Source organism: Falco naumanni, chromosome 8, assembly GCF_017639655.2.
Source record: "Falco naumanni isolate bFalNau1 chromosome 8, bFalNau1.pat, whole genome shotgun sequence".
In the NCBI taxonomy this organism is placed as follows: Eukaryota; Metazoa; Chordata; class Aves; order Falconiformes; family Falconidae; genus Falco; species Falco naumanni.
Window position 1 is genome coordinate 44579603 of NC_054061.1, and position 13136 is coordinate 44592738.

Genomic DNA, 13136 nt, shown 5'->3' on the forward strand with positions numbered 1-13136 from the left:
AATAGCGGAGTGTAGCTCAGTGATATGGTTAGCTGATCGACCCTTCCTTGAAACGCAAAAACACGCAATGAAAACCTTGAAATTTCAACTGTCATTGTTTATTACTGTTTTGGCTACATTCTCTACAATTTCAGCAGCATTTTAGAGAGACAGTAAATGTTTCTTATATACAATGAAAACAAAATGGCTTGCAACATCAGAAACAAGAGCAACAGTTTAACTGTACAATACTAAATGAAAACCTGTGGTACTACAGCCTCCTTCTTCTGTAACATGGACAAAATTACATATAGGTATTCAGCCTCAAGAATGGGATAGTAAAAAGAATAGTGAACGGGGGAGAGATACAATGTTCTGAAAAATAAGTTTCTACCATACAAGGCAGTTAGAAAATGTTTCACATTTTAAAATATCTGTACAAGCCACAAGAAACATTTCCTTGCTGATAGGAACTTCCAGAAACAGAGAATAACCATGAGTAACTTCTACATCTAGTATCAATGCGCTCTGCAGGTTGAGAACGCAATAAACTGACTTAAAGAACTGTACTGTATATTGCCGACACAGATCTGTTTTACATGCCTTGATTGTTAATGAATTACCTATTCTTAATCTCTCTATAACGTACAGTTGACTTGCACTTAAGGAGGTCATTTGATTCTTTCACAAAAGTAAAAGCAACGTCATTTAGCAGCAATTAAAAGCGCCTTGAGGGAGACTTAAAAAAAATACAATATCCAATTAGAAAAAGCCATACTTTAAACATTTGTACAGGAATAAGTTGCTGAAATTTAACTGAAAATGTGACATCTGTACAACAATTTACAATAGAGCTAGAAGGGAATTTATCATTATTCCTGCATAGAACATTATACATGACCTGTTTTGCATTTGGTTTCATACTGTTGCTTGCTTTTATTAGAAGCCTGGAAAGTTTCACAAGTTTCAATACCACAGCAAGTATAGTATTTTTTAGAAAACCGAGTGGATTTCAAAATTAGCAATCTATTTGAGAAATAAGTACCAGGAATTCCATATCACCCTTCCAATCTAAATTCAGTGAAATACCACCATGGTTTTGGAGGTACAAGCCTGAGTTGCCAAATAAAATACTACAATTTTATCTGAGGAATCTGATACAGAACATCTCTTTGACCATCTCACTCTCCTTCCTTTGGTTTCAAAAGATCAATGTCTTGTAAAGATGGCAGTTTGTTTAGTTTACAACCAGGCACAGAATTTTTCCTGTGTTTTCAAATTTGCGCACTACCCTTTTTTATTTAAATAATGAAAAACTACCCTTCATGTTAGAACTTTCCAGTATCAACCAAATGTACTTTAAGTATTAAAAAGATTATTTACAATGTTCCCCAGAAAAAACTAAAAACCTTTTCTTCAGTCTTAAACACAGTATACCTGTTAAGAGTGTAACAGGCAGTGTCATCCTTCAATGTTTAAAGGTATTTCTCAGAAGGGTACATTTATTCACAGTCCATGATCCATTCCAATCATACAAATGACACTATGTAACAGGACTTCAGCCTGAAAACACAGTTATCAAACTTGTCCTGTGTAAAAACACTCAAATGCTTTCAAGCTCAAGTCTGCATCTGGAAACTACACAAAGGTATCATGCCATACTTCGGCTGGAGAAATTTCAGTACGAAATAATGCTTGAAGTAGGTGGTGTAGGGGATGCTGCTAGCCCAGTCATATGCAAGTTTCCTGAAGAATTTGATCTCCTCATATGAGGAAGAAGATAAGGATCATTAGCCAGCTGGTGGACATCAAATCTATCCTCTTTTCGGTATGCTAAACAGCGTCTGATAAAGGCCTAGGAAAGAAATGTAAAACATTACAATACTATTCCCAAATAATTATGTCTGCTTATAAGCAAACATGCATGTCCTCCAGGATAAACTGGTTCTAAACAAATTCATGTTTTTATGTAATTCAAATCATATGACAGTGTAACATTTTACTACTGAGTCCAATGAAAAAATATAATGTCACAGCAGAAAAAAAAGTATCAGCAAATTAATTGGCTTCAAATACTCACACTTCCAATGTGTATTTCCATGTTTAGGAACTATATTTACAAGTAAAGCATGAGCATCTCACACAATTACAATGATGCATCCCTGAACAGCTTAGTAAAAACCAGCAGCAAATGTCAGAAGATTGAAGAAGTAGAAAGAAGCTCCATGGAACTTCTAAAACCTTTCAACTGTGTGGTAGATGAAGAACAGACAGAAGATGCAGGGACAGAATTTCAACACTTTAGTTGACCTTTGACAGCAGACATTGCCACATGTGCCATGACAGCATAGAGCAAAATATGGAATTTGACAATGGTGGTTGCCATGTCCAATAGGCATTAGGTAACGAATAGACTATTTAAGAAACCACTACCTAGCTAGAACTCCTTTCCCAGGAAAAAAAAAAACTTAATCCCATTTGCTTAAAAAATATTTAATCAATTGAAAAATTCTGTAGCTAGGACTGTTCTTGAGACACTACGTTATCCTGCAATTAGGTCCATACAATGTACGCCAATCACTTTGTGCTGAAAGTTTCTGTCAAGTCTTATGTCTAGCATACCCAGAACATTTGGTCTCCTGAGAGCTTGGGCTTCAACATTTAATGATAGAAAATCCTTATTATTGCTACAGAACTGATCAGCACATCATTACTTAATTTAGAAATTAATTTAAAAGAATTACATATCTTTTATTTGATAAATCTGTTCAGCTCTTTGTTCTTTGCTCCAATTAAAAACTGCAGATTAAAGGAAAAAAAATCTGTGATAAAAGTTCCTAAGAATCCTGCTAGAATTTACTTCTATCATTTACATATCCAGCACGAACAAGGCACAAAACAAAAATCATGCACATCTGTTAAGATATATTCAGATGTTTGTGCATATTATGGATTTTAATGAAATTCTTCACAATAAATCCTTCATAATGAATGAATTGTTAAGATTTTATTGCAATATACTCAGAGTAAAAGTTTGTGTCTAAAATGTTTTTAAAATGCTTCATGCTTCTGTGGCAGTGTGGACACATTACTGTAATGCAAAGGAGAACACTGCACAAAGTAGGAAAAAGTGAGGAGGATCAAAGGACAGTTACAGTCTGAAAACTAACTAACAACATAATTTCAGGTTCCGTATTTATTTCATCTCCATGTTTTCCCAATCAGAATTTCAGTTTACAATCTGTTATTTTCCAACAGCCAGGCCTATAAATCTGAAAGGCAATTTGGATTCTACACAGTCATCATAAATAGAATGAATTTACAAGTTAGCTTGAAATTGTTTTATACCATTTTCACCAGAGAATTATTTCTCCCTCTCTCTTACAGCTATCGTGACAATGTTAATAAAAGTAGAGAACACTGAAAGCTTATTTTAGTCTTTCAAACAAACAAACAGAATATGGAATACACAGAGAATGTAAAATAAGTTGCCAATTCTCCATGCTGAACTGTCTACTCTTTCCCAACCTCCTCTATATAAAAAATTACTAATGACAAAGAAACACAAAGTTAAAGGACAGGGATATAAACTGTTAACATGTAATGTTATCAGTTATATGATGCATATTTGTCAACTGCATTCAAGGGACAGAATTTTTCCAAATAGGAATCAAGAAGCAAAACCAGCAAATAAAAACCTCAACCAAACAAAAAACCCAGGACACACTACAATTCTTCAACCAAAAATCTCATAACCTTAACTACAACTCGCTCACTAACACCACTTCTAGAGAATATAACCCATGGAAATACACCATGAATTGTAACAGCATACTTATGTACCCAAATGACTGACTTTCTTGGGAAGTTACAGCCTCTAGAAATAGGTTTCCTTTCCTTTATATCTTTAGAAGCTAAATCTTAACATTGCTGAATTTTTGCAGCTTGTGTCCCAGATCTAAGTATGTCTAATTAGTTGCCGAAACTTGAACAGGCATTCTACTATCCTGGCATTTTTTTCAATGAGCACATCTTTACTGCATCTGGCCATGAATGTATCTTTCAAAAACTGGGAGAGTTTTAAAAACTAGTAACACATATACAGTTTTCTTCCACATTCACAGACTTGGATTTGTGTTACGAATGCTCACAGCAGCAATCATTTGGGAAACCACCTTAATCTGTTTCTGAATAGCTGGTCTATGGAGATGAGTTTGATACTAGATATGATTCAGAATAAGATTTTTAAATACATGAAACATTGCCATCCACACCTTTGTGGCAGATCAACTATTTTGGCAGTCTTACCTCCTGAATCAGCATAAACAGGATCTTACAGATTCTTAAGAATTTATCTTTCTAAACTCAGCTTTCAGTTAATACACAAATACTATGACCTTTCAAGGAGAAGAGTGTTAGCAGGCATATCCTCCAGGTATTTGGTAGTCAAATAGTTCTTCAAGCCAATAAGGCTGCAGAGAATAACATTCACTATTTTCAGAAAAGCTCATTACTGTTAGAAGTATTTCACAAGAACTTCTAGCGAGACAGCCTGAGTGAGACACATAAGCTCCTCTGGGAAAAAGCAAAGCAGACAATTTTTTAGGCGGCCTACTTTAAAAATGCTTGAAATTTTCTGGAAAACATACATATATCGTCTTGCCTTGAAATACATGATTTTGTGAAGTCCCAGAATAAGTTTGCTTAAATAAAAACATAAAAATACTAGTTCTCCATCATGATTTTCTATATGTTTAGTTACTCCATCACACAGCATTAAGTTAATTACACCTGAATCCTTTGTGATGAATGTTTTAACTGTTAATATGGAGTTCATATGAAAAGTTACCTTGGCTTCATTGCTTACAACAGGTTTCACAGGGAATTGAACTTCTGTGGCTTTTAATATTGTGTTTTCTTGTAAGATATCTTGCTGTGATTGATTGTGGCCAAATGGCTGAAAAATAAGCACATGATTTTCTTCATGAGAGTTATCCAACTACTCATAAACTTCATAAATATTTATGCTATAGTAAATTGTTGCAGTGTTAATACAAACTGCTAACTATTCTGTAAATAAGAAAGTTTCACTCCAGATTTTCTACATTTCTTGCAATATCAATGCACACCATCAAAAAGTAACACAAGTGATTTTCCACACAGATTCATGTCTTTATGACTATAATTCACATCTACTGGAATCAGACATTTACACTAGAACCCTTAACATTTTCAAACAACATTCTCCTTACCTTTCTACCATAAAGGCATTGGAAAAAGATTACTCCAACTGACCATACGTCAACCTTATTAGAAATCTTTGGTGGCTCCTTGCCAACTACAAAACACTCTGGAGGCAAGTACCTGGAAAACAAAATGCGAAACATGGATCTCAGTGTCTGCAAGTAGAAGTACAGCATCACTAGAACTTGTTCAAATATGAAATTATATAAACACTTCATGTACATATCTCTGACATTCTAACAAGATATTCTGACAACTGTACACTTGCCTTATGAGCCACATTCCAACACCTTGCATGCCCACCAAAACTGACATTACAGGCATTCCAACACCTTGCACACCCATCAGAACTGACATTACAGTTTTTTATGTAGTCAGTCAGTCAAATAGAGGGTTTATTTCAAGCACAAATACTAACATTCTTTACCTAAATCAGTAATTATCACTTTTTTTAAAAAAAAAAATGGGATCCTAGGTTAAATAGGAACCTTCTCTATCTATCGGAGCAAGAAAAGATGAAAGCCACATAGGGTATTTTACAGCAAGACCCAGTTAGGAATCAAAGATAATGTAGCTGTGGCTTAAAGACCCTTTACTTAATTTTTTAGTAAGCGAGGACATTAACCAGAGGAGTATATGAGACAAAGATGATTGTTATTTCCATTCCTGTAGTTTGCAGGAAGCCATACTTCAAGAGCCGAAAGTTGAGGCAGTTCCTGTGCCATTTTTGAATTACAAAAGAACTGGTGAAATGGAACCTCCTTTAAAAACTAAATGAAACCTCCCAAACATATCAATATGGGGGCAGTTAAATATTATTGACTGTAGTATCTAGAACAGAAAAAGATATAAAAGTTGTTAGAGCAACTAAAACCCATTAGAGCAACTAAAACTCAGACATTCTTCCATCAACAGCATACAAAGCTTTCAAAGAAATTTTGAAGAAATATTTGTGGAAATGGAAATAAGCAAATGAGATAAGAATGTAACACAAATTTGAATTTCATACAGTATCACCAAATCTCTTCTGGAATACTCATGTACAATTTTGATTACAACAATCAAGAAAAATGAGCTTAAAGTGATGCAAGTGCAAAGAAAAATACTAAAATGATCTCAAGAATAGAGAGCCTACAACTCACGGGAAAAAAATTGAAGGCTATAAAATCACCAAGGAGCAGTACTATGAGGGGAAACAACCTACTTCAGGGAGGACAGTACTGGCACAGGAACAAACAAGTATAAACTGGCCACAAATAAACAGAGTCTGTAAATTAGAGGATTAGGTTTCTAATGATCAGAGAACTGAGGTTATGGAACACACTTCAAATCAGATTACTGGGGACAAAACATTAAATGTAATCAAACGCCTGTAAGTTTACAGAAGAGATTATGTGATCTAACTGCATGGAAAGACAGGTAGCCAGACCCAGCAACTGAGGAAACCCCTTCCAGAACTATGCTGCTGACAGTTTGTGCAATCTACTCTGAACAGACTCATCCCCCACCTCAAACTCACTCAAGATACTTCCTTCCTTAATGAAGATTTTATGCTTAGAGAAAGTGTGGATTCAAAATGCAAAGATTCATCGTGAACCTATAATGGTCACAGACCTTTTTTGATCTTAGTTTACAGCACCACTACGTGCCTGTAGCATTTTAGATGAAATTGAAAGGCCAAAATTTTTTTACATACATTCCTACACTACAATATTTAAATTGTTGTTAAATAGAAAGAATAGCAAAAGCCTAACACTTCCAAAATGCTTCAATTTGAACAATCATCTTTTTGCATCGTCTGCACATTGGTATTTGTGCAAGAGTATGTGTGTTTTCTTTTCTAAAGCATCTGAGGGAAAAGGCAAACATTTTATCACATGCAACTTCCAAATATGGGAAAAGTTGCAGAGGAAATGGAATGAAACTGGCTTCTCCATTTAGGGTTAGGTTTCAGCTCCTGACCCTGAGCTTGCTACAGGCAGAATGAATAGAAAAAGAGAAATGAATTCACAAGTAATAACCTGGCCAATATAGGTTTTCTATTCCACCCACCCAGACACAGCTACCATGCACACAGGCTCAAAGAGCTACTGTGCCATGAAGAAGCTGTATCCTTAGAGAGCAAATTCTAGAAAGCTTTTCTGCAAGCAATGAAATGCTTATTGTCATTCCAGTTCTGTAGGCAGCTCTAAAACTCCAGGTTTTTGGACAAGCATGCAAGTGCACACAGAAAACAAATCAGAGCTGCTGAGCTGTCATTAACCTTTAAGATGGAAGAGTAAATACTCTTTTGTCCTAAGGACTTTACCTGCTGGTAATCTCTGCTCTAAGATTTCCAAGGACTAAGCACCCACACTTAAATCATCATAGCTCTGTCAAACATCTTCAACCACCCGCAGCGAAAGATTAAACACCTGCTTCTTCAGGGAAATGATGTTTCCAAGTCATAGTGATCATCTACACATTTTTTTATACATATATAAAACCAAACAACACATACTCACACTCTCTTATCTTACTTGTTATGTTACCATTCTAATACTTGGGAATATCAACATTCACAGCACTGCACAAAAATCTTTGTTTCTCATCCATGTTAGTATTTTTAATCCTAGCTCTCTCTCCAAATTGGCTTTGTAAGAGCTTTTATGAAATCTAAACAATGACCCAGAGTCTAAACAGCAAAATCAAACCAAGCATTACCAGTAAGTTCCTGCTCCCTGTGAAGTTAAATCCATTCCATCCACACCATAGCTATCATCATCCATTATTTTGGACAGGCCAAAATCCGTAATTTTTATTTCTCCACATGCTGTTCCATCCACAAGAAGGATATTACCTATCCAGGGGAAAAAAAATATTTACTTAAAAAAGATAACAGAATGCTTTACTGTCAAAACCAGGTACAATTTTCAGAAATATCTAACTTCATGAAGGTGAAGTGACAACTTTACATCATCTTTATATCCTCAAGTCCACAGTAACTTGACTATGACACACTTCAGTGCAGTCTTGGGAACTCTAGGTTATCATCATGATCTCAAATGGCTTCCTCAGCTGGGAAGCAGCTGGACAGTGAGGAAATATCAAAATGTAGTAATAAAACACAGCAGCATATCAGTTACAATCAAGTTTCACATTTTTCTGCACAGAATATATCCTACACTATGGGTTTCAGGGTTTGCATATGCCACAAAATTGTGCCAAGAAACTGCTGCCATAGTACGAATCGTACTCCATGCATCAAAGTTGTGCAATAATTTCTTGATGTAAAAGTTATTTGATAAAGTTCCTCTGAGAACAGAAATTAATGAGACTAAGAATACACTCTGTACAATTCCATAATATGCCAGAAATCTGTATGAACAATTTATTATACAGCAGCAAGCAAACAGGCTGGCACTGAGTTACATTACAAACCCCACATCTGGAAGTGTAGCAGACTAAAGTACATAAAGAATACAAGCATCATTCATGCAAGGTGGTAAAACAAAGGCATGGAATCAAGACAATATATTGTTTATGACAATGCTTATTATTAATTGTAAAGAATACTTCTGTTTTGAAGTGCTTATGCTAGGATGCTGAAAGTGATTGATTACCTATTTCAATCCTTCACAGGTTAAGAAATACCCAAGGGAAAAATTATTTACACACCTGCATTCCACAACGATAAGACAGGACTGAGTCAACTAATGAACTGATTATAGTGCTAAATACCAATATATGCATCTATGTGCTATATGATTTTTTTTACAAATTCAAATCAAAATAATATGAAGCAGAAAAGTTACGACAAACTTTTTTCCAAAGAAAAGACAGATGATTTTGGCAATAGAACTAGAAAGAAAAGTACACACTTTTTTCAGTTGCTTACAATAAGCTTGACATACAAAGGTAATTTTGGTATTTCCAGGCATGAATTACAAAGAAAATAAAGGATAAAAAAAAAGGTTACATTTTCAATCATAACATTCCTCATTTACCTGGTTTAAGATCATAGTGTATAATAGGGGGCTTGATCTCATTGAGATACCGTAGTGCATTTACTATTTGCATTACAATGGACCTAGCTTCCTTCTCTGACATCAATTTATGTTGCTTGAGATAGAAATCCAAGTCATTGCCTTCACAGTATTCTAACACCGTGCAAAACCTACAGCAGAATTCAGAGAGACAAAATTAAATAACATATCAAACTGCACAATGAGAAATGGAGATGTGACAACCCAGTTTGATACTGGCAAGTTTAAGAATGGCTGCCTGAATACTGAACTATATGAATGGAATTGTTAATAGAACACATGGCATAACTATTGGCTTACGGAAACTGACATCAATCAGAACATTCATACTTACCAAAAGAGAAAATGCAACCATACTGAAGAGAGGTTAACAAAACCCCCCTCCACTTATTTATGTAGGCTTGTTTCTAAATAGAAAAATATATTCACTGTTCCTTAAGATGTGCCATCATTTCATGCAAAGAGGTGCAGCCCTGTGACTATGGGCTACACTTAGGGTGATAAATGCTTCTGATGTCATTTAATCTTGGAAACTTGTCTAAGCTACAGCAACCTTTCAGAGCTGCTCTGCAGCAGTCCTTGCTCTACCCAAAATTATTACAGCACATCCCTTACACCCTCACGACATCCTGTAGGGCTTGCTAGTCAAGTGTTGCAAAACTGTTTTCAACACTTTATAGAAGGTCTGCAATATTTAGCTGAGAGAAAATCCTGCAACTAGTGTGTTTGGGGGTTTTGTTTGTCTTTTGGTTGTTTTTTTTTAATGTCCCCTCAAGGAAACCCTAAATGCTTTGGCTGAAAGCAAGAACATATTTTTATTCAAATAATCTTCATTTCTGTTTATCTAGTACACACCACTAAAATCCTTGCCAAGTTCCAGAAAATGTATCATTTTATGTACTTACGTATCTGTATCCAGGGAGAAGTAGTCATATAGTTTAACTATCCGGGGGTGATCCAGTTCTTTGTGTATTCTATACTCTCTGCAGGCATGTCTAAAAGAAGACGGATATATTAACCTTCTACAAACAATAAAATGCTATTCAATTTAACACATGAAGCGTAAGTCATTAATATTTACTTGTGGTAGTTTTCTTTCTTTTCATCCCTCCAGCTTTTGTTAAGCTGGTGAATCTTCACAGCAGCATATCTTTGTTCATAAAGATCAAAAGCCTAAAAAAGAAACCCAAAAATATGGGGAAGTTATAACCAAAGATGATAAAAATAACACCCAATAAAGAGAGGAAAAAACCTGGCATTTAATTCACAAGTCTATTGTAATGTTACCTCTCTCCACACATTAATCGAAGTTTGATCAACCAGTGTTTAAAGAGTATACTACATTACAATCCTTCTGCTTATTTAGATTCCCTCCCTCCCCTCAAAAATTAAATGTAAAAATATATACATGGCTCAAACATTAGATATAGCAGACCCAACACACTCTACCTTGTATACTTCACTGAAGCCACCTCGGCCAAGTAAATGGAGTAACAAATACCGTTCATTCAATGTGGGGTGATCCTTAAATCTACAGAGAAAAAAAAGAAAAAGATTTAATTCTAATAAAGGTATACAAATAAAGAGTCTAAAATGTAAACGTCTTAGCATTACTTCTCAAATGGAGGTTTCTTTTTACTAGCAGTATTTAATATGCTGACACCATGACTAACCTTATGGCAAACAATGTGACCGATTTTATACTTTTTGACTATTCTGTGTACAAGTGCTATCACAATACCATTGTCAAATCAGTCAATTCTGGTAAACTTTTTGTTATTTTTTTTTATTTTTTCCAGAAAAATATCCTTAAATTTAAACATGTGGTACACGGACACTTTCTTTGTTGTGCCAAATTTTAAAGCAGCCTCAAACTTCAGCTTTCTGGAACAGACAAGGAGGGTATTCTTCCCATTTCACATGAAACAGGACCATATCTGTTGAACATACCTGCTTCTTTTTAACAAAATGAATTCTATATAACACTAAGAAGTTAACAAACAACGAACAGCAATATGGGGAAAACACACCAAAGGACTGAATATCTGCTTTTACTCTAATAAAAAACAAGAAAACACTCCTTCCAAACATAAAATGATGCTGTGGGACTGAGCAAAGGACCATAGTCTCCTGAAATGTGCTGAAGACAAAAATACATCCTTCCATCCAACCAGGGGAAGGGAAGTGAATACTCACCATATTCCTAATGCAACGATAAGACAAATACACTCATGAATCTAGGGCCAGCTGCCAATTATATTCCATAGAAAACTTTAAGGAAGGGTTTAGAGCTAGTCTGGCAATAGGCTATCCCACCCTTCCATGTTCCCTACAGTTTTGGAGGCATGGTCATAGCTAGTAAAGTGTTTGAAGGAAAATGCATATTCTTGCTTTCCGTGCCCCTTAAAAAATAAAGCTTTCCCTTTCCTCACTACGAAAATACATATTTCAATGTTAAAGGAATTTCTTTACAAAATCCTGAACAGTAAGTAATGCACTCAGAAATAACAAATTTAGAGAGAGCAACATTAGGCAATTGATGTCAACTGACCAGTAGCTCAATTCTTTAAAACCACACTTGACAAATTTAGATTCTTATTTTCTTAGTCCTTCTATTACATGTATGCTTCTAGTAGGGCCAATCTTGTGAACCTTACCACCTCCCCTCTCCACTGCTGCTTTTGCGACCGTGTGTGGCTCTCTATGGATCAGGACCTGCACCTTGCAGGTAGTCCCAGCATCACACGGACTCTAAATCCAGACAGTGAAACCCTAACCCACACTCTCAACTTGTCCTGTTATCCCAGTGCAGTGGTAAAGATCACACGCAGACATACAAATTTACCCATCTCTAAACTGGGAAATTTTCCTATGGCTGGAAATACTTCCTATGTCAAGGCTGGAACCCCGAACAGGTGAGTCTGCTGCCTACTGCATATGGGACACTTGGGGAGGGCGTACATGAGCAAGAGATGTAGAAGGGAATGTTGCTAGAACAAGAAAGAGGGCTCCGCATCTGGAAGCTGAAAACCCAACAGGATTTGAATCAGGACCCAAGAGCTGCTCTACTTCAGAACCCTCCCTCTTACCAAGTGCCGAAGTTGCCAAGATGTGTTAGTAAAAACTGCAGGGACCCAGACCTAAAATACCACTCCACTGCTTCTATATTCTACATTATGAGTGTAAGCTGCAGCTTGGCCACTCCGTAAACCCTCAAGTCTAAACTCCCACAAACCCACAGCTTAAAGCTTTTTGTTCTGTACCAGTGTCAACACTGACTGCAGAAAATGAGCACTGAAACTGCAGTATTCTGCTTGTCCATGACCTGGAACTCTGCTTTCAACTGGGACTGTAATTTGGACATTCTCTGCCCCACATATGAAATGTTTACACAGTCAAAGCCTGTCCTTTTTCTGTGGAATTTACTACTTCATGAAGGATCCCCCCCCCCCTTTTTTTTTTAAAAAAAACCCCTTATTTTAATGCAAATATATAAGATTAAAAAAGGTTATAATTTAACCTGCAGAGAATGGCTTGTTTATTTGTTGTAGGGCATTTATTTTTAAAAGAAAGTATTCTGCCATTGAATTCCAAGCATCAACAGCCACTATTTTTCACATCCAAAATACAACACCAGTTTAGCTACCAATTAGCACTAAACGGTAACAAAAATTTTCTGTATTCCTGCAGGGTAGGTATGGGGACCACTGAAACAACTGAGCACAATTTCAGATCTTGTTTCTTTAACATTTAAGTCTTTCTGTATATATAATTCTACTGTGTCTAAAAAGTAAAAAAAATAAAGTTGAATCCTGAAGTCTTAAGGCTACTGTTTCACAAATATTTACTACTGCAGAAAGAAAGAAGCCCAGTCCCATCATCTCCTTC

At 35.8% G+C, this 13136-nt stretch overlaps 1 protein-coding gene across 5 annotated transcripts in view; it reads right to left on the reverse strand.

The window, feature by feature from the left end:
* Nucleotides 1-76: 76 nt before the first annotated feature.
* The window catches only part of TLK1 (tousled like kinase 1), a 70138-nt gene continuing 57078 nt past the window's right edge, over nt 77-13136 (reverse strand). For all 5 annotated transcript variants that reach the window (XM_040605047.1, XM_040605043.1, XM_040605045.1 and 2 more), the window contains 8 exons: nt 10698-10779; nt 10330-10421; nt 10154-10243; nt 9210-9379; nt 7927-8062; nt 5232-5343; nt 4829-4936; nt 77-1834 (listed from right to left, as the gene is read on the reverse strand). In XM_040605047.1, the coding sequence (XP_040460981.1) occupies nt 1658-1834; nt 4829-4936; nt 5232-5343; nt 7927-8062; nt 9210-9379; nt 10154-10243; nt 10330-10421; nt 10698-10779 (967 nt within the window). In that variant the 3' untranslated portion in view covers nt 77-1657. The remainder of the gene's footprint in view (nt 1835-4828; nt 4937-5231; nt 5344-7926; nt 8063-9209; nt 9380-10153; nt 10244-10329; nt 10422-10697; nt 10780-13136) is intronic.